Genomic DNA, 20,993 nt, shown 5'->3' with positions numbered 1-20,993 from the left:
ATATACCGAGTAGAGTAGCACGATTAGAAAATAGTCTTTACCGGTAGGAAAAAAAAGACCCTGCAGGTACATATTAAGTAACCTATATTTATTCATTGAAATTGCAGTACAACCACCGACTATAATTCTTTTGAACTTTTTCCCAACATCAATCATGCTGTTGTTCAACGTGGTTGAGGAATCCCGTTTGCTATCAGCAGGTGAGTAGCTTTTTGTGGTGCATCTGCTAGGATCGGCTGGCAGCCTGGCAGTGGCACTCGCGCTGCTCTGTAACGATCTAGCTTCGTTCGGCAGCACCCAACTAGCTGGATAACAGCGAGGCACAATCTTAGTCACCGCGGAACGGGAACGATGCAGCGTTCCACGTTCCCGGAACGAGTGTTCGGGACCGGAACACGGGAACGAAATCGCTCGCACAGTGGAAAAACTGAATCTAAAACGTCGTTCCCGTTCCCGGTTCGTCGTTCCTCGATCCGTCGTTCCGGGAACTCCGGTGACTATGGGCACAATCAGATAGCTAGAATTTTGGGAGGAGAGGAATGGTAGTTTAGGGTTCTATGTGTTGACTGTTTGTTTGTTCAATCAACATGTCTGAATGCTCAACTACCTGTTGTGCTCTTTGCATCCTGGATTCCTGGTGACCTCTTAACATCCCTGCTGGCTATCCCTTCTTCAACAGAAGATGATTTGTTAGTACAGGACATATTAGACATTGCAGAAGAAACTGTACATGATCGTCGCATGCTCGGGCATATCTTTCTGAACCGTCCCGACAGATCCTAGTAAGCAAACTAACAGACTACCAGAAGCAACATATACCTGTGCAGAAACTCAAACACTTCTAGAGCCTTATTAAGTTTCTCAAGTTCTAGTACCAAAGACAAGAACTAGGAAAGTTTATTGGTGGAACTGGTTGATAGTAGACTATGAATATATTATGGAAGTCACCAATTGCAAGAGCTAGTCTGTACTAGTCAACTTAGGTGTTTTACTTTATTGCCATACTTATTACTTGTTGCTCCATTTGATGGGAAGGGCTAAATATGCAACTGAATATAGATATCAGAAGGCAGCAAGCTAAGAGAAACTATTGTCACTTTATTTTGCTAACCCTTTTCTGGCTGTGCATGATTTTTTGGAAAGGCCGGCAAAAGCTTTGCTTATTAGTAGAAAAAAAGGAAACAAAAATAAAAATTACAAACACTGTACATCGGAGCAGCAAAACTAAACTGCAAAAATGAATTATTTTTCTTCAATAAATTTCAGTAGTGGTCTCCTTGACCTCTCCTGTTCTCTCAAAAAAAAATGAAGAAGGAAGAAAAAGCCGAGAACACAGCCCATTGGGGCGGCAAGACTAAAACTTACAAACTGAAAAGAGAAAAAGGGAGTCGGCTCAAAAACTACAAACTCATAATCCTGCAAAACTTCATCCTCCATTCCGGGCATTTGCCAAAGCTATGCGTTGCTGCTCAACTTCTTCCTTCATAAGATATGCTACCTCAATCGGCTGTAGGCTTTTTTGCTGAAGAGTTCTTCTGTTTCTTTTTTTTTCCACAAATTCCACCAAACTAGATTAGTATTCCATCGAAGTCTTTTCTTTTGGTTTTTTCAAAACCCTTCTCCAATTCCTCCAATATTTGTAAATGGAGCCCTCTGAATCTTTTTGATGATGGAAGTGAGCTCCCAGCATAAGTTTTCCCTGAATGGATGATAGGTATATATATGCCACTTCTTGAAAATAATTTCATATACATATTCTTTTCATAACAGCAGTAGAAATGAATCAAGTACAAAAAAGTAAGAACTTCTTAAACATATCATATCAGAAAGGCATACAAAGAAAGACAGCAAATCTCCTTAAACATATAATGTTTTTTTACTGAAATTGCAATATAACAGTTGACTATAATCCTTATGGCCTCCTCTCAGCATTACATCTTAAAGCATACAAAGAAAGGCAGCAAATCTCCTGTTGTACTAGTAGGGGAGAAAAAAAAGAGAAGATTGGATTGCTAGGTATAGTAGAGAAGATATCATTACTCCATTCTTCAGCTTGTATCACTTGTCGAAAACATAGGTACAGAAGATGGATCACTCTTTTCTTTTGAAAGAAAACGATTGATAGGCCGCACCTTTTGCATAGTTTTGTATTGCATGCGATCAACAAACAAGAAAACAGAATACCTCAGCTTCGCAATGGAAAAGAGCATCCCATACCACAGCCAGAATCCAAAAACAATTCCAGCGATCACACAGTAGTACAGCCATTGGTCCTGGAATTCTCCGCCATTTCCCTCATCAAATGCGTGTGACGGATCTTCGCATGAAATGTTCAAAGGAGGTCCACAGAGGTCAGGATTGTTGCTGTAAATCGATGGGTCTATGAGTGTCTGAAGTTGATTCCCGGTAGGTATCTTGCCTGACAAATGGTTGTTTGAGAGATTCAATGTATTCAGGGATGACAAACTACTCAAGCTTGGAGGAATGGGTCCTGAAAGTTCATTCCAGGAAAGATCAAGGGACTCAAGATATTTGAGGCTACCAATGTTTTTAGGAATGGTACATGACATATTGTTTCTTGACAGGTTCAGAAATCGGAGGCCTTGGAGATTGGTTAACTCTTCAGGGATGCAATGCGACAGTGAATTGCCTGACAAATCAATGCCCGTCATCAGCTCAAGTATTCTTTGAAATATCAGCTCTTGTCCCTTCCAGACGATGTCAATTCTATCCTGATAGGTGGACCCATCTAGCGATCCTGTACTTGAATTAATTTTCGGATTCTTCATGGACTCTAAGCTTCCCAACTCTATTGGGATCAACCCTGTCAATCCATTGTCGCCCAATTCTAGCAACTGAAGTTGTGAAAGATGTGATAACTCCGGAGGAATTTGACCAGTGAAGTTGTTTGAACTAAGTCTAAGGATTTTCAGTGCTGGAGCACCGCTTCCAATCCAACGAGGAATATCACCATGGAACATGTTGTTCCCAATATCAACAGTGGCCAGCTGCTGGCATCCCCTAACGACACTTGGAAATTCTCCAGTGAAGCTATTGCCGGCAAGATGGAGCGATTCTAGAGAACAGTTGTGGGTCGATGGGGCTTCGGGGATCTTACCCGAGAAAGAGTTGTTTGATAGGTCCACAAACTGCAGAGCCTGCATCTCCCACAAGCAGTCCGGCAGCTCTCCGGTGAGCTTGTTGTTGGACAGGTCCAGTATCTGCAGGGACAGCAGCTTGCAGAAGGCCGCGCCAGACCTGTTGGAGGAGGAGGAGCTGTTGAGCACATTGAAGCTGTTGTCATACAGGCGCCGTGCCGGTGCCACCTCATCAGAGAAGCTATCGTCGGCGAAGCTGTCGTCCATGTTGTCGTAGCCATCTGCCGGTGCCACCTCATCAGAGAAGTTATCGTCAGTGAAGCTGTCGTCCATATTGTCGTAGCCGTCTGCCGGTGGCACCTCATCAGAGAAGCTATCGTCGGCAAAGCTGTCGTCGAAGTCGTCATAGAGGTCCCTGCTCATCGCCAGGTGCACTGAGGATAGTAGCAGGAGGCAGAGGCAGAGGTAGATGAGAAGGATTTGGGAGCCTCGTGCGTGCTCTGCCATGGATAGCTCTGGGTTTGAGTCTTGGAAGCTGGTGGTACTGAGGGATGTTTTGTTGTTAGTTTTCAGCTCGGAGGCCACTTGATAGTGCAATGTGGTTGAGGACGACCACGGACTCGCCGTCGTTGTGGAATTTGGAGCACACATCATGCACGGGGAACACGGCACTAGGACTAGCCTTGCAATAGTGGCCGGCAAGACCACGATGGGGACTGAGACCAACGACCCACTACTAGTCAAGAACGAAGTGCACGCCGGCACAAATCTGCAGGTGAGCAGGTGGAAGTGGAATATCATATGCCCCCCCCCCCCCCCCCCCCCCCCCCCCGCGTCTGTTCGCCTGATGGGGTGATCCCATAGCATAGCATAATAACGAAACGTAAAGCGAGAAGAAAATGAATTTGGTAAGGAGGTTTTGTGACCTGTGACTTGTGAGAAGTACCTTGAAAACGATGGGTGCACAAGGCAGTCGTCGTGACCTCTTCCGCGTCCACTTCCCTCAGCCATTTCGCCATTCTGTGGCGAGCACTTCGGAAACGTCCGGCCGCATCGTGCTGGTGCTGCGCCCTGGCCCCTGGATACGTCGCAAATCACAAGATACCCAGACGCGCCGTCGATGAGGCGTTCCGTCGAACAGCCTCCGTGCGCGCACCGGGCAGGCAGCCACGACGCCCGGAAATCCGCGTTGTGCAACTGCGCTAACGTCGCGTCGACTCTGGGAGAGAATCCAAACAAGATGGTTCGCCGAGGACCACATCCATCATCATCATCCATGGAAGGTCATGTAAATCTCGGCTGATTGGTCGCCTTGCTGCCAAACCGTCGACTGCAGGTGGGGGAGGGGGAGACTTTCCGAGAGAGTTTGACGTGTTGGGGTGCTGCACCCGGCTGGGCCTAATCCGGCCCAACCACAAATATCTCGTGGCCAAGGTCCGTGATTCTTAGCCTCATGGGCTTTGGCTCTACGGCTGGAAAGTGCGTCTCAACTGTCAAGCAATGGTCCTCTCTCTCAAAAAAAAAAAAACTGTCAAGCAATGCATATATCAATACATAACCCACTACTAGCACGACTTCACGAGTGGATCACTATCACACACTTTTGCATAACGTGCAACATCACAACACATACATTGTGTAAATGTATTCAAGTTTACATAAGAGTTCATCAAGTTCACAACCTAATGGTTTCATCACTCTCATACACTAGAGCATCCCTCGAGAGTAAAGATGGCAACGGGTACAAACCGCTGGGTTTTGCCATCCCAAACCCATGCCCATTAATATAAAATATGCCCACTAAAAAACCTATGACCCGTCACGGGTTTGATTTTGTGCCCAAAGCCATGCCCATCGGGTCACGGGTATTTAACGGGTTGCCCGTGTCCGTCACAACATGTCATAAGATGGTCATCCAGTCAAGTGAGCAAGTCTACTCTATAGCGCACCAAAATACTTAAAGTTGAATCAATTGGCAAGGTGGGATTCATGTTATGTGTTATTACACCTCCGCACTAGAAATTTGCGAGTTGTGACATAACACTCACCTCTAGCATGCACTGGGCCATAACCTGCTAATGCTTAGTGCCAACATCTGTCATATTTTTGAGTCCAGATGAACTGGGTGCATGCACTAAGACGCGCTAGCTAGCTGCAACTTTCATAAGGAGACTCTACTAAAAAAGTATGGAGCATGCATGTTCTCTATTTCGTTTATTTTCTTGCATTTTGTACTTTATGTACTAATTATATTGTGTGATGATACGGTGAACTGGGTTTAAAAAACCTATGGGTTTGTGGGTTTGGGTACTACACACCCAGACCCATGCCCATAAACCCACTGGGTCTAGCTTTTGCCCCATTAACAAACCCACGGGTAGCGAAGTTGACCCATATCCTCACCCTAATAGAGCAAAAACCTATCGGGTTTCGGGTCTCGGGTACCCATTGCCATCTTTACTTGAGAGTTTCCAAGATTTTTTTTTTCCAAAATCATAGAGTTCTCCAATACGTCAAAAAGTATTGAGAGAAATAAATAATATCATCCCAACAATTTTCAATAATTCACTCCTAAATTATTAAAAAATTATTTACATCAGAAACCCTATACTAAATTATCCTAACCATTTTTAAAAAAATTTCTTTCTTGTACATTTGCATCGGGAACCTTTTCTACTCTTTATTCTTTCTCACGCCCTTCCACCATAGATTGGGAGACCGATACATGCATGGAAGACGCACAGGCATATACACGTGTTTGGTGATTTATTTGAAGTGTCAAAAGATTGGGAGATGGGATGAGAACTCTTGGAGATGTTTTTTTTTTTATTTTTGCCAAAAATCAGAAGGCTTTATTGGAAATTCTTGGATATGCTCTTAGCACGTAAATAAAATATTCCAAATTATCCAGGAGTTTTATAAAATAACTCCCTATTTTGATATTTTTGTGGAAAGAGAAAACTATTCTCTGATAGTTTGGTAAAATAGCTCCTCAAAGTAAAAAAAATGTCAAATATCTTCTCCAACTCGTAAGTTTCGGAGGAACTCCATATTCGCTCCCCCTCCGGTGTTTTTCTCTGGATGTCCAGAGTAAGGCCTTGTTTAGTTTCCGAAAAATTTTGCAAAATTTTTCAGATTTTCCATCACATCGAATCTTTAGACACATGCATGGAGTACTAAATATAGACGAAAATAAAAACTAATTGCACAGTTTGGTCGGAATTGACGAGATGAATCTTTTGAGCCTAGTTAGTCCGTGATTGGACAATATTTGTCAAATACAAACGAAAATGCTACAGTGTCAATTTTCCAAAATATTTTGGAACTAAACAAGGCCTAAAATAGATGCACGTATAAATGAAGAAAATAAAGGATTCTAGATGAGATGAAGGTAAGAGACAAAGAAACTATTAAAAAGGACTGGTTGGTTAGAAATTTTTAGAAGTTACCAATGCAAATTCGTTTATGAAGCTATTATAGGATATTGTTTGAAAAGGACAAAATTTAAAGTTTCTATTGCTTCTATTAACTTGTTAGATCTATTATTTTAGCATGTAGACTATACCAAACTCCTAAGAGCAATTCCAAGAGCTTAGCTAAAATTAGTAGTCAAATTTCATTGTTTAGCTATTTTGTAAAATAGAAAAACTTCTTAAAAAGAAGAAGAAGTCCACAACAGTCTTACTATTTTACAAAATCAAATAGCCAGTGTCAATGGTTGGCTATTTATGGTCACCAAAATTAAGGGATAACCAACTTTCTATTTTACAAAACCAGATAGCACATCTGTTGGAGCCTACCTTTGATATACAAATTCTAAAATAGCCTCCACAATAAGAATAGTTAAGCTCTTGGAGTTGCTCTAAGTCACGTTAGTTTTGTACTAAGTCAAAATGCTTTAACTTTAATCTCATCTACAGTAGAATACACCAACATCGGGCACGTCACTGGATAACACAAAGTGTGCATATATTTTTTATTAAAACTCCTATATAATAGTTAACTAGAATCCTTCTAGCATTCCTCTCAATATTACACCATTACAAAAGGCATCAAATCTCCTGTCGTACTTGGGGAAAATAAAGAGAAGATTGGACCAAGTATAGTAGAGAAGATATCATACTTCCATCCTTGAGCTTGTATCACTTGTTAGAAAACACAGCTACAAAAATGGATCCTGTCTTCTTTTGAAAGAAATTGATCGGTAGGTTGCACCCTTTGCTTAATCTTGTATTTGCAATCAGCAAAGAAGAAAACAGAACGCCTCAGCTTTGCAATGGAAAAGAGCATCCTACACCACAGCCAAAATCCAAAAACAATTCCAACTATCACACAGTAGTATCAGTGGCGTAGCCAGAATTTATAACTGTGATGGTCCATTATCTAAAATTTTTCTAACCACTATAAATTTAACATGTCGGTACACAAATATATGAATTACAGAACACAATTAAGAAAAAAGGGCATATGCGAGTATAGCTTTCTTAACATCAACCTGAAATATCACATACCCATAATCAATTGACACAAAAAAAATCATATCTTACAATTGGAAAAAGTAAGTTGAGTGGAATACATTGCAATAAGGACCGAGCGCGGTGTGTAGCGGGCACCTCCTGACGGGCTCCTCAGCGCCGCCACCACTGCTGGCGTCGGCCGCTTCCCAACCACTGGAGCCTGCCGCTCCCTTGCCTGGCTCCCCCTCTCCCTCCCCCTCCCCCTCCACAGCTCCACCCCCGCGACAGCCATGCGCAGGACACCTCGCGTCCTCGTCGATGGCGCTGGCGGCTGTAGCATCGTTTCCTCCACTAGCAGGTGCAGCAACGTCGGCTGCTTCGACCTCCAGCACCCTGTGCTCGCCCTCGTAGCCTCCGGCGACTGGGAAGTCCGGCGAGCCTAGATCTAGGGTTGCGCCACCGTCACCACCGGAGCTGGTCACCGTCCAGGCACCGGAGACCATCGTCCCAGCCGCGGATGCGTCGATGTTGGCTTTGATGCCTAGCTTGCTGCGGGTGTACGCCCGTCGCTCACTGGGCTCAGCCACAGCCCCGTCTCAGCTGACGACAATGTTGGGCTACGCCGCCACGGTGACCACCGGTGTTGGGCTCCGCCGGTGGGCAGACAACGATAGTGAAGTTTCCATTGGCGGCCACCACCGCAGCTACCTCGACGCCGTGGTCTCGGCTCCCTCTGCTAGAGCTAGGGCTCGCCCCGCCTCAGGCTCAGGCCAAGCTGGGGCGAACCCTAGAAGGCAGCAACAAGGTCGTTGGCGGAGCAGGTGCGGTCGGCACGTCCGCAGCTACTGTGTGGCCTACCCGTGCGGCCTGTGGAGGGTCACACCCATCCTCGCTAGCGCCGTTGTGGACGGATCTCCGCCCCGGATGTCGGCGGGTGGCGGGAGGTACTCCACCAACAGCAGACGAGGCCAGCTACTAGCTTGGCTGTGTCTCGCACCGACCAGTCATAGCGTCAGCAGCCCCCAAAGATCCTCGTGGAGCTTTTTAGGAGATGCTTCAACTGTCTGTCCTCTACTCATCGAGTAGCGCTGCCTACGCTGCCGCGGTCTCCACCACCTCGCCAGGGACTGTAGGCGCCCCAGGCATGTTGTTGCGCCCTAGTGCACGTCCCATGACTCGACACGTGTAGAGGGGGCCGTGAAGGGTACCATGGTGGGCGTCGGTGGAAGCCGGGGACGTCGGCGATGACGATGCAAGCCAGTGAAGTCCGCCACCTCTAACAGGGACAACAATGCCACTATTGTCATCGTTGCCGGCGGCCTCCCCGAGCTTGACCCCCCAGAGTTGGAGCTGCTCAAGTGCTCGGCGCCACCCGCGTGGATTGACCTAATGCTTGAGGAGTTCGCCATCACGCTTCAAGTTGCTCCTTCTTCGCTGATGGTTGCTCTAAGCACAGAGAATCCGCCTCTGTCATCGCTTGTGCAGGTCGTACCTCCTTAGACAGGACCCGTTGTGGTGGTCGCGACGGCACCCGCGGCGGACTCTACACCGCCGATGCACAGTTTGATGACCGACCAAGCACATCTGGCCTCAGCGACGCGATGCCCACGTTGGGCGATGCCACCATCGCACCTCAGCCATCGGCGCTGCTGACGCCTCCTCGTGAGGGTCAGCTCGACGTCGCAACTGGGGATGAGACGCCAACACCGACCGCGGCCACTCGGCGCCTTGGAAGGTTTCTTGACGAGGTGCGAGACGAGTGAGAGCCACCCTTGATCGCCTTCCCACCTCGACAGAGGACGCCTGTCAGGAGGCTCCCGCATTTTCGGCCCAAGAGCAGTCGGATTACCGCCCAGCCGTTGGTACACATTCCGTCCTCCAAGCGGGGCGAGGTTCTCCTAAACAAGCGACTGGGGATCTGCAACTCCGATCAAATTTGGGTAAACTAGGGTAAGCCTCTGTCTCCTGACTCGCCGACTCATGGTGGCGAATAGGGTTTGATGGAAGTGCCGTGGGAGTCCGACTTTCTCATGTTCAGGGGGAGACCTGCCTCTCCCCACCTAGATTCCTCGTTACGTACGTGTACCTTTATGTGTATAGGAGGGTTTTGGCAAAATTCCTCTCGCGGTCTCTTATCGTTAAGGTCTCATCTAGGATTCTGGGGTTTTGCTTTCCACAACGAGGGGGGGGGGGAGGGTGATCAGGGGGATCTTTGGTGATCTTTTCCACCTGAACTCATTCGTGGAGGTGATCTCTTGAACCTGGCCACGATGATGGAGACAGGTGATGGTTCTGGCGTGATGAAAGATCTAGTGATGACGGACATAAGTGATGGCTCTAGCATGCAAAAAAATCTTATGGAGGCGGGCAGCGCCATAGAAGAGGAGGAAATTGAATACCAGGGGCTTTGAGGAGGAGGATGACGATTCGCCGCCGATCGTCCTTGACTTCGATGTAGCAGACGCTACGACAGCACACAATTTGTGATTATTGGGTGTGTTTCTTACGATATGTGGATACAGTTTATGTGGCTATTTGAAACCATGAAGCATGCTTGGCGTTTAAATTATGCCCCTGATGTCAAAAGGCTACGGGACAATCGTTTCCTTATTGAGGTGAGATCGGAAGGGGAAAAGAATTATGTGTTGCAGGGAGGGCCATGGATCTATCGTGGTGACCCGCTTCTTGTTGCTGCTTATGATGGCAAGCTTCGATCATCGGACATTAAATTAAATTTGATGCCAGTTTTGATTTGAATTGAGGACATGCCTCTCAATCTGATGAATGAGGTGACACGATAGGTTCTGGGGAGTAATGTCGGACAAGTTGTCACAGTAGGCAAAGACTCTAAAGACCAATTTTGGGATGATTTGTCTTTTCTGTGCACTGTCTTCATTCGTACGCACCTGGAAAAACTTTTTGATCAGTCACATGTCCCTAAATTTTTCCAGGTCAAGCACGCTTAACTTTAGAGTTCATTAAAGATGAGCTTCTGAAAAAAACTATAACTTGTTGGTATGAGTGTTCTATTAATCCTATTAAGCTCTAGGACGGGATGTTACATTCTCACCCCCTTAAGAGACCGACGTCCTCGTCATTCAACCCCAAGTCAGGAACATCCCCTCTTGACTACATCCGTGTGTCCAGTGCCAGCGCATGTGTCATACTGTGTGACCACCCTAGGTCCACACCAGCCATGCACACCATGTCTGCACAACTATGACACACGCGCCTGTAAAACCGCGAGAGTCGGCTCTGATACCATTCTGTAACGTCCTGCCTCCACAAGGCCGGACCCGCTTACATTTCATAGCTTTTGTAGGATATATAGAGTGTCTCGTAGACCAACACCAATCTTTTCCGCGCACTTTGTCCTCACTCATACTCACATGAAAGAACTTTTCGGTCGGTCACTCATCTCTAAATTTTCCAGGCCAAACACGCTTAACTTTAGAGTTCTTTGAAAATGAGCTTTCGAAATAGAAGTTGCAACTTATTGATATAAGTATCCTATTAATCCTATTAAGTCATGGACCGGAATGTTACAACGATGACCAATTGTGCCTCTCGCTTTGGGCCATCTGCCTATCTTCGTTAGGATCGTTTAGGGTTTGCCATGGAAAATCGGAGCTCCTGGCTACTTTGCAAACCATTTTCGGCAACAATGATTCATGGTCGTTTTGTACTCTTTCAAGTCGTGTGGATGGGTCAGCTCTTCGTGTATCCTATGTTTGGCACCAGGTTTGGCTACCCTTCTTGTACATAAATTTCTTGCGTCTTAGTTGAGCGGCCGAGCTCTTGCCTTTGTTTAAAAAAACAAGGTTGGTCTGACAGTGGTGGTGGGCACAAGGGGTGGGGGTGACGTGGGGCAAGGCAGCGATGGCGCTGCTAGCCGGGCAGAGTGGGAAGGCGGTTGGGCGAGGGTGCGACATAGATAACCCAACGACCTCCACTGGGTTAGCATGGTGCCAGCTCCGGTGGTGGCGTCAGGGGAGCTCGACCGGAGATGAAGAAGACGATGGGGATGAGGCACATCAGGTGGATTTAGGATGAGACCGTGGTAGTTGACGACGAAGGAGTAGCCACCGGAGCCAGGAGGGGAGGCAGAGGCAACAAGGGCGAGTGGCTTGTCGGGTTGAGATCGGACGAAGGAAGAAGAAGAGAGAAGATAAGATGAAGAGGGATGGATTTAATCTAAAGTGATTGTTGTTTATAAAGTATTGAGTTGTTACATAGATTTTCTGCAAAATTTGAACTTATTCATGGGCTCATGAACAACCCACCTTGCATCTTAACCTTGAATGTTTCTTGTCAATCCAGCAGTGCTCTATTAGTTTTTGCTTGGTTCAAAAAAAAAAACTGTAACAACTGCATCAAGTGACGAAATATATCATTAGGCAATTGTTAATTAGAAGGCACGTCATCTGCTTTCTGCCCTTCTGTTTTTCATCTACGACCTTAAATTTGTGAGCAGCAGTTCCACTTCCACACCTAGATTAGAGGTGTTATAGAAATCACGTAAAATATTTTTTTTGACATCTAAATTTACAGTTACATTAATTCTACCTAAATATTTTTTAAAATAATCACTATAACTCTAGTGCGAGTCAAGTAAATTAGAGTGTGCTCGAGAACATTTTTATACAAATCTTAATTTTATTCTCTTCCATACATGCTATTTTAAGGAAGAAGAAAGATAAATAAAAGGAACACAAAAAAAAAGGTGTGAAAGAAAAGATTTTTTTCTCGATCATCCAAAAGGTTTGCACGTCTTTATATTAAAGTAGAGAAAATGTTCGATACAACATGCCTTAACAACGCCCTAAGGGATTAATAAAGTTTTACATGGACACTCTAGTGAAAGAGAAAATTTCGTCCCGACACTGAGTTGACAAACCTTTGCATAACCTTTCCTAAGGTTTCAGCAAACTGAAAGACCAAAAATCTCAAGGACTTCATAAAAACTAGAGCTCCAAAGAAAAGCCAAAAGCCAAAAACGATGCCAAGAATCACCGAGTAACATAACCATGTAAATTCTTTATGGTCTTCTATCATCTCAGATTTATCTCTGTTGGAACATGCTACGCTCAGAGGGAAGCCACAGAGCCCCAAATTGTTTCCATAAATCGACGGATCATCAAGTGTCCGAAGTTGCCTTCCAGTTGGTATCTCACCCCACAAGTGGTTATTCGAGAGATTTAGCGTGCTAAGGCAAGACAGATTAGAAATGCTCTGAGGAATAGCACCTGAAAGTTCATTCCACGACAAGTCAAGGGACTCCAAGAGATTCAACCTGCCAATTCCTTGCGGAATGCTGCCTGACAGATTATTTCTTGACAAGTTGAAAAACCTGAGACCTTGAAGGTACATTATCTCTTCAGGGATGCTGTTAGAAAGTGAATTGCCAGATAAATCAATGCCTGTTATGAAGTCAATACTTGTCTGAAAAGTTTGTTCACTGCCTTTCCAGAGTACACCAACTCTATCTCGATACTTATCCAAAGGGTTTCGAGTTTCAGGAATAGTCCTCCTTGAAAACACGGAAACCCGGCTCTGTTGCACCAATTTAAGCTGGAAACGAATATCGCGATTTTGAAGAGTTTCTACCACGAATGGTTGTTTCATTGATGATAAGTTGCCAAGTGATCTAGGAATGGATCCAATGAAGCTATTATGAGCCATGCCAAGTAAATGAAGATTAGAAAGCAGGGATAGCTCCGAAGGAATGATACCAGTGAAATTGTTAGATCGAAGCATGAGAACTCTCATAAGAGGAATGGCTGTTCCAATCCAAGACGGGATGTCACCAAAGAAATTGTTGTCCCCAATATCAAGTGTTCTTAGCTTCGTGCATTTCTGAACGATAGGTGGAAAAGTTCCAAAGAAGTTGTTGTTACCAATATGAAGCGACTGGAGAGGCAAATCATAGGTTGCTGAGCCTGGAAATTCTCCAGAGAAGATGTTGCTAGACAAATCCATGAATTCCAGAGCTTGCAAGTTCCACCAGCAGCGTGGGAGTTCCCCACTGAATTGGTTATTTGAGAGATCCAGTGACCTCAGAGAAGACAAGCTACAGAAAGATGCATCGATATTGCCAGATATGCGATTTTCATTGACGAATAGAGTTGCGAGATGGGTGCATTTTGACCAATCTGACGACAGGCTCCCCGTGAAATGGTTCTCTGAGACGTCCAGGTGGTCCAAGCTGGGATGGACACCGAACGCCTCTGAGATGTCGCCGGTGAAGTGGTTCTGATCTAATCGCACGCACCAGGTACAGCTCCGAGCAGTTCCGTAGACATGGTGGCAGCGTGCCGCTGAAGTTGTTGTGGTTCGCCGTGAGGTTATTCAGCGCGAAGCCATCGCAGAGGTACCGTGGCAAGTCACCCGAGAAACTATTGTTGGCAAAGTGCACGTCGGTCAGGGCCAGCCCTTTGCCAAGGTCCGGAGGCAGGGTGCCGCTCAAGTTGTTATCATACACAGAGGTACAGGAGATTCCTGAGAGACGAGATGGTGGAAGGCAGCTCACCTTCTAGTTGGTTGTTGTTCAGATCCAAGATCTGCAGTTCGGTCATGTTCCCAATCTCCGGTGGGATCGCGCCGTTAAGCGCGTTGAAGAAGAGTGTCAATCTTGTGAGCTGCTTGAGATTGCCCAACGAGCTTGGTATCGGTCCGCTGAGCCAATTCACCGACAAATCCAGTTCAGCCAGGTTAGCCAACTCGCCGAGCTCCGGCGGGATCTCGCCGGTGAGGTTGTTGCTGAAGAGATACAAGATTAGCAGCTTCGTCGCCTTGCCGACCTCAGGTGGAATGGTTCCGGTCAAAGAGTTCGTCTGTGCTTGAAAGGATATGAGCTCCGGGCAGCTCGTGAACAGTCCCCTCGGAATGTCGCCCGTGAGGTTGCAGTCTGATATCCCGATCTCCTTAATTTTCCTCATCCCGGCGAACGACACCGGCAAGTTTCCAGAGAGCTGGTTCAATGAGAGATCGAGGAAGTCGAGGTTGCTGAGGCTGCCGAGCTCCGGCGGCAGAGTGGAGACCAGACTGGCGTTTTTCACGTCGAGACGTTGCAGCATCTTGAGCCGGCCAAGAACCGGCGGGAGCGGCCCGCCGAGCGGGTTATTGCCGAGCTCAAGGACCCTCAGCTGCGACATGGACCCGAGGAAGTCTGGGACGCCGCCATTAAGGCTGTTGCCGCCAAGGTGCAGGTCCCTGAGACTCGTTAGCCTCGCGAACGACGCTGGGATCCGGCCGGAGAACGCGTTGGCTGACAGGTTGAGCCACCGCAGGTTCGGCAGCCGCTCCGGCAGCGCGTCCGGGATCGGACCGGAGAAGACGTTCTGCGACAGGTCGAGGTAGGCGACGTTGCCGCTCCTGAGCACGAACTCCGGGAAGCTGCCGTTGAGGTAGTTGAGGGAGAGCGAGAGGAACTCCACCGTGGGCATCGGTGAGAACGGGGCGCTAGTCAGGTAGTTGGACCCCAGGTCGAGCTGGACGATCTTTGGCAGCTTACTCAGCTGGTGCGGGATCGCGCCGACGAGGTTGTTGTTGAACAGGCGGAGCTCGACGAGGCCCGAGAGGTCGCCCAGCTGCGGCGGGATGGTGCCGCTGAGCCCGTTGCTGCCCAGGTCGAGCGTGGCCAGAGAGCGCAGCTGCGAGAACGACGCCGGGATGGCGCCGGCGAGATTGTTGTTGTTGAGGTCGAGCGAAGTGAGGCTCGGGAACGCGGCCGGGTCGAGCGCGTCCAGGCCGCCGGTGAGACCGAGCCCGCGCAGACGGAGCGACACGACGCGGCCGGCGGCGTCGCAGGCGACCCCGCGCCAGGTGGTGCAGATGGAGACTTTGGTGGCGTTCGTCCACGTGGACAGCGCCGCCGGGTCAACAAGGCTCGACTTCCACGCCAGCAGGGCCTCGGCCGGCGACGGTGGCGTCGCTGCATTGGCAGCGACGGTGGCGAGGGCAAGGATGGCGAGGAGTGGCGACGCGAGGAGGACGCGGGCGGGGGCGGGTGGTGGCGTCGGCATTGGCCGGGTGGCAGAGCGGAGTGCGGGCGTGGCCGTGCGGTGAGGGGGGCGGGGGCCGGACGGGGCGGTGACCGGTGAGGCGGCGAGCACGTGGTGGTCTTGACGCATTGAGCTCGCGCGCGCGTGGACGCGGCTGGCTGGCGGTCAATGCAGTGGGTTGACTTGCCAGCACATGCGGTGCTACTGCTGGGAAGCGGACAGCGGAATGAACAGGAAAAGGGGCAGCGGCGGCGGCGCACTTGCAATTTGGTCAAGGTCTTAAAATTTTGCAAAATTTTTCAGATTCCCCCGTCACATCGAATCTTTAGACGCATGCATGGAGTATTAAATATAGACGAAAATAAAAACTAATTACACAGTTTGATCGAAATTGACGAGACGAATCTTTTGAGTCTAATTAGTCTATAATTGGACAATATTTGTCAAATACAAACGAAAGTGCTACAATGTCGATTTTGCAAAAAATTTTAGAACTAAACAAGGCCCAAGTATAGCATGAGGCGCCCCTTGGCTTCGTCACGTCAATCTTGGGCCTTGTTTAGGCCTTGTTTAGTTCACCCCAAAACCAAAAAAGTTTTCAAAATTCTCCGTCACATCGATTTTTTCGACACATGCATAAAGCATTAAATATAGACGAAAATAAAAACTAATTGCACAGTTTACCTGGAAATCACGAGACGAATCTTTTGATTCTAGTTAGTCCATAATTGGACAATATTTACCACAAATAAACGAAAGTGCTACAGTAGCGATCTAAACAAGGCCTTAGTTCCCAAAAAATTTTGCAAAATTTTTCAGATTCTCCGTCACATTAAATCTTTAGACGTATGTATGAAATATTAAATATAGACGAAAATAAAAACTAATTATACAGTTTGGTCGGAATTGTCGAGACGGATCTTTTGAGCTTAGTTAATCCATGATTGGACAATATTTGTCAAATACAAACAAAATTGGTAATATTTATATTTTGTAAGTAAACAAGGCCCAGCAGCCTAGCAGGAAGGGAGCACAACCCAGCAGCGCTCGGCTGATGCTCCTGGATCTCTTCTATTTTTTTAATAGACATTATAGTATTTTATATTTGATAAATATTATTTAATTATAAACTAACTAAATTCAAAAGATTCGTCAACAAATTACAGACAAATTGTACAATTAATTATTTTTTATTTATATTTAATGGTATATGTATGTGTCAAAAGATTTGATGTGATGAAAAATCTGAAAAATTTTACAAAAATTTTTAAGGAACTAAACAAGGCAACTCCCTCAGTCGTTTCGCCACTGTCAAGAGCGCAACAGGTGCGTCCGAACGCATCGCGCGCTGCACTTTGAATTTTCCACAAGAAACACGAACGCGCCGTTGTGAGGCGTGGGGGCTCCTAATCCTATAGTCCGAGCAATCGGATCAGAGAAAATGGCAATTCTGCCATTATAAAAACTGGGCTTCACCATTTTGCCATCGCGCAAATGAGATTCGCACATTTGCCATTCTTAAATGATGCACATCCTCAAATATGCCCTGAGCAGGATTTCGATCTAATTAATTTTTTTTGCTATGTCTTATTTCTCTTCCCATTTTGCCCCTCCTCTTTATCCATTCGTTCACGGAAGACAGTCACGCATTCGCAGAGTTTGATCGAGGGAAGCCCAGAGTCTGCGACGGGAGGGGACAACGCATCCATGGCGGTCGAGACCGAGCCAAGCTGCCGGCGCCGCCCCGTCTGAGTGACGAGTAGACGAACTTTAAATGAAACAGAGCAAGAGCGCAACGCAGCGGAAATTCAGTTGGGCACGGCCACTCGCTGCTGTCCCTTGCCGCAGAGCCACGCCATGCGCTGGACGAGCGCGTCGACCTGCGCGCCGTCCGCGTCGTTCCGCGCCACCACCTCTCGCAAACTCCGCGGCACCGCGCGCGCCATGTCCTCGGCCCGGAACTCCCCGAACTGCTCCTGCGGCACGCGCACGGCGGCGCCCAGCTCCGCGGCCAGGTTGGCACCCAGCATTTGGTCGATGTGCAGCTGCAGCGCCGCCGTCAGCGACTCCAGCACGGAGCTCCACCCGCAGTGCGACAGGAACGTGCCGCAGGCCGGGTGCGCCAGGACGCGGCGCTGCGGCGCCCACCCTTCCACCACCAGCCCGCGCCCGGCGACCAAGGTGTCGTCGTCCTCCTCGGGGCCTACCCTTCCACCACCAGCTGCTCCTCCGTCATGAAGTACTCGCTGCCGACGGAGACGAGCACCATGGACACTGGGGGTTGGGCGTCGCGCTCGCGCTCGAGGACCGAGGCTGAGCAGCAGGCGGTCGCGCTCGGGGACCAAGGCGTCGGGGTGCTCCCGGACGGCAAACAAGGACGTGTACCGGCGCTGCCGAGCCCGACGCTCTGGAACGGGAACGCGCTGCCGGCGGATACGTTGTCCCTTCCCATCGCGGGAACGCGGCCGACAAATGCGTTGTCCTCGCCCGTGAATGAATGGATAAGGAGGAGGGGCAAAACGGGAAGAAAAATAAGACACGGCAAAAAAAAAAAATTAAATTGAAATTCTGCTCAGGGCATATTTGAGAGTGTACATCGTTTGAGAATGACAAACTTGCGAATCCTATTTGTGGGATGGTAAAATTGCGAAGCCTAGTTTTTATAATGACAAAATTGTCATTTTCTCATCGGATCATAGCGGCACGCGCAGATGATTTTCCGCCCAGGCTCGCAGCTTCCTGCCTGAAGGCCGCAGCAGGCAGCGCGCGAGGGAGCCGGAAGGATCTGGCGCCCTGAGAACTATTTGGTCAGTGAAGGGCCCCACTTCATCTTTAACTTTTAACTAATTTAAAAAAATTAACTACTAAAATGAATATCCAAATTAAATTTCGATTACATCGTTGGATTTGTTGCAGTAAATCCTTCAAAATAAGACCCCATATGTATATATTTAGATAATGTCTTTTAACGAACATTTGTCTTCTGAAGCTAGAATATTTTTCTTTTATTGAACAAAAACAATGTTCTAGATTTGAAAGAACAATGTTCTATTTTAATAAGAAGAATGTTCTCAGTTTAGGTTTATGAAATTGGTATTCCAATATACATAAAAATAAATAAATAAATAACATAACATAACATAACATAAAAAATATAAAACAAAACATAAGGAAGAAAATAAAACACATAATAGAAAAAATTTAAAAAATATCACATGGTACTTTCAAGCATCCTAAAATATACTATAAAACATCAGGTATATATGAAGTGAACACCATTAAATACACCATAGAATATCATAAAAAAAATAATAGAACAACACATTTATATTACATGAACATCACAGAATACATCATAAAACATAATTATATACTACGTGAACACCGCATGTATACTCCGTGAATATTACAAAATATATTATAGAACATCATATGTATACTACGTAAAAACACAAAACATGACATTATATACCATGTGAACATACATAAAATATTATAGAACATCACAACTCTATTATATGAACATAGCATCTCATGAAATATAGAAAATAAAAAACTAAACTAAAAAATACTTTTAGAGTAGTAGTAGTAGTATAATAATAGTAATAATAATAATAATAATAATAATAATAATAATAATAATAATAATAATAACAATAATAATAATAATAACAATAATAATAATAATAATAATAATAATAGTAATAATAATAATAATAATAATAATAATAATAATAATAATAATAATAATAATAATAATAATAATAATAATAATAATAATAATATGAATTGCAAAGCAAAAAAACACACATAAAACATGAATAATAAATGATAAATATATATAAAAAAGAAATAAATATGAGCATGAAAAATAAAATAATTAAGTAAAGTAAAATAACACAGAATAGAAAATAAGAAAAAAAAGAAATAAAAAAGAGAAACAAACGTAACAGCATACTAGATAACTCCTAATTTTAACCGTCAACTTAACATGAAAAATGACCTGTTTGTAAGCACTCAGTAGATATAGGGTTATCACTAACAGAATTCTACGAGTTTTGGTGATTGTCTATTTCTACAGGGGTTACCGAAATAATAACAAAAGAATGTTCACATGTCAGATTTACATAGAGAGAAGACCAGAACGTCAACTCAGAAACAATCTAGAAGACTCCAGGAGCCACCACCTGAAAGGTGGCACCCACCTGCCATAGGGCAGGGGCAGGCGCCCCACCCTGATAGAGGCGGCTGCCCGGGGCTCTCCACCAATCGGAGCGAACCTCGCAGATCCTGCCTCCACCGACTTTGATCTTAAGCGCACATTTAAGTCAGTTTGATCCAAGGGCTGTGGTGATTCCTAGGGGACTATAAATAAAGACCCTGACCCACCTTGAGATGTAACTCTGAAACCCTAATTCATATTTTCTAGAGAGAGTTAGACAGAGAGGGGCCCCTCGAATGGATCTATCTCTTTAGGGTGATAGCAACAAGAGAGATTGAGAGAGTATAGGGTGAAGATAGGAGTTGAGGAAGCCCGGCCTGTCGGTGCCTTCTTCTTCGTATCTTCGGGGGTCAAGTCTCCTAACCTGAGGGGCTTGGTTCTAGAATCGTTCGGCAATTCAACTTCTCATACTAGTAAGTTATTGTTTTTATTGTTCTTTGATTTACAAGTTTACTTTATTCGCTTCGCGTAGAGAATAGAGTAATTATTCGTAGCGCAAGCGTGGTGCTTGGGCTAGGAATACTCGTAGATACTCCCTGCTTGGGCGCATTTGTGGTAGCCTTATGGGGGAACTGACAATCCTCTTGGATCTTAGTAATCCACGTCCCGTCAGGAGGTAAGGTAGGGTATATGGTACTAGGGTTAAGCACTCTCTGAGGTGTCCTCTTTTCTCTAGTTACTCCCCTTAGAATGATATCTACACACTTACCATAGGTTAGAATAAGACTAAAGAAAAAGTTCTCTCTATATCGTTTATATCTCACTATCTTGTCTTGCAACCCGTGGGTAGCATGTAGGATAAAAGGTTAGTCTTTTGCAAGCTTTTGTCTTGCAACCCGTGGGTAGCAGGTAGGATAAAAGGTTAGTCTTTTGCAAGCTTTTCTCCTAGTAGTAAAAAATAAATACGATACTCTGGACTTATCTTCCGGGTGAAGTGCTCACCGATATCCGTGCGCTTGCGGATTATTTCTCTTTGATTCTTTCGTGTGCGTAACTAATATCAACACATACTAGAATTTAATTAAGAAGAAAATAAGAATAAAAAGAAACACCAACTACCAACTTGTATCGAGAGAAAAAAGAAACATGCATGCTAGAAACATAAAAAAATGAAAAATAACATGAATAAGAGATAAAAGATAAGCTAAAGAAAGAGAAAAATAGTATAAAATATGAAATAAAATAATGAAAGAAAAATAAAAAGATAAAACAA

The 20,993-nt window shown here is 45.8% G+C and overlaps 2 protein-coding genes, 1 long non-coding RNA gene and 1 pseudogene across 3 annotated transcripts; all 4 read right to left on the bottom strand.

The window, feature by feature from the left end:
• On the bottom strand, positions 1,207 to 4,487 carry LOC110433552. Its single transcript, XR_002451044.1, has 2 exons — positions 4,045 to 4,487; positions 1,207 to 1,699 (listed from the first exon to the last, which is right to left on the bottom strand). It is a non-coding gene; the product is annotated as an uncharacterized LOC110433552 (long non-coding RNA).
• On the bottom strand, positions 1,834 to 3,767 carry LOC8067444 (leucine-rich repeat receptor-like protein kinase PXC2). Its single transcript, XM_021455897.1, has one exon. It carries the CDS (start codon positions 3,750 to 3,752, stop codon positions 2,049 to 2,051), a length of 1,704 nt encoding a protein of 567 aa, XP_021311572.1. The 5' UTR covers positions 3,753 to 3,767; the 3' UTR covers positions 1,834 to 2,048.
• Positions 12,339 to 15,617, bottom strand: LOC8070500 (annotated as a pseudogene).
• LOC8067443 (beta-D-glucosyl crocetin beta-1,6-glucosyltransferase) lies at positions 17,367 to 18,010 on the bottom strand. The gene is made up of 2 exons (XM_021450879.1): positions 17,944 to 18,010; positions 17,367 to 17,779 (listed from the first exon to the last, which is right to left on the bottom strand). The coding sequence occupies exons 1-2, from the start codon at positions 18,008 to 18,010 to the stop codon at positions 17,367 to 17,369; spliced, it is 480 nt and encodes a 159-aa protein (XP_021306554.1).

This window comes from Sorghum bicolor, chromosome 1 (genome assembly GCF_000003195.3).
Source record: "Sorghum bicolor cultivar BTx623 chromosome 1, Sorghum_bicolor_NCBIv3, whole genome shotgun sequence".
Taxonomy (NCBI): Eukaryota; Viridiplantae; Streptophyta; class Magnoliopsida; order Poales; family Poaceae; genus Sorghum; species Sorghum bicolor.
This window is presented reverse-complemented; position numbering and strand designations above follow the sequence as displayed.

What these genes read in the sequence shown, in the direction of transcription:
- LOC8067443 (XM_021450879.1), bottom strand. Translation starts at nt 18,010, where the DNA reads ATGGGAAGGGACAACGTATCCGCCGGCAGCGCGTTCCCGTTCCAGAGC. An exon ending in CGTCGGGCTCGGCAGCGCCG is followed by an intron (nt 17,780 to 17,943) that starts GTACACGTCCTT and finishes ACGGAGGAGCAG; the next exon opens with CTGGTGGTGGAAGGGTAGGC.
- LOC8067444 (XM_021455897.1), bottom strand. Translation starts at nt 3,752, where the DNA reads ATGATGTGTGCTCCAAATTCCACAACGACGGCGAGTCCGTGGTCGTCC.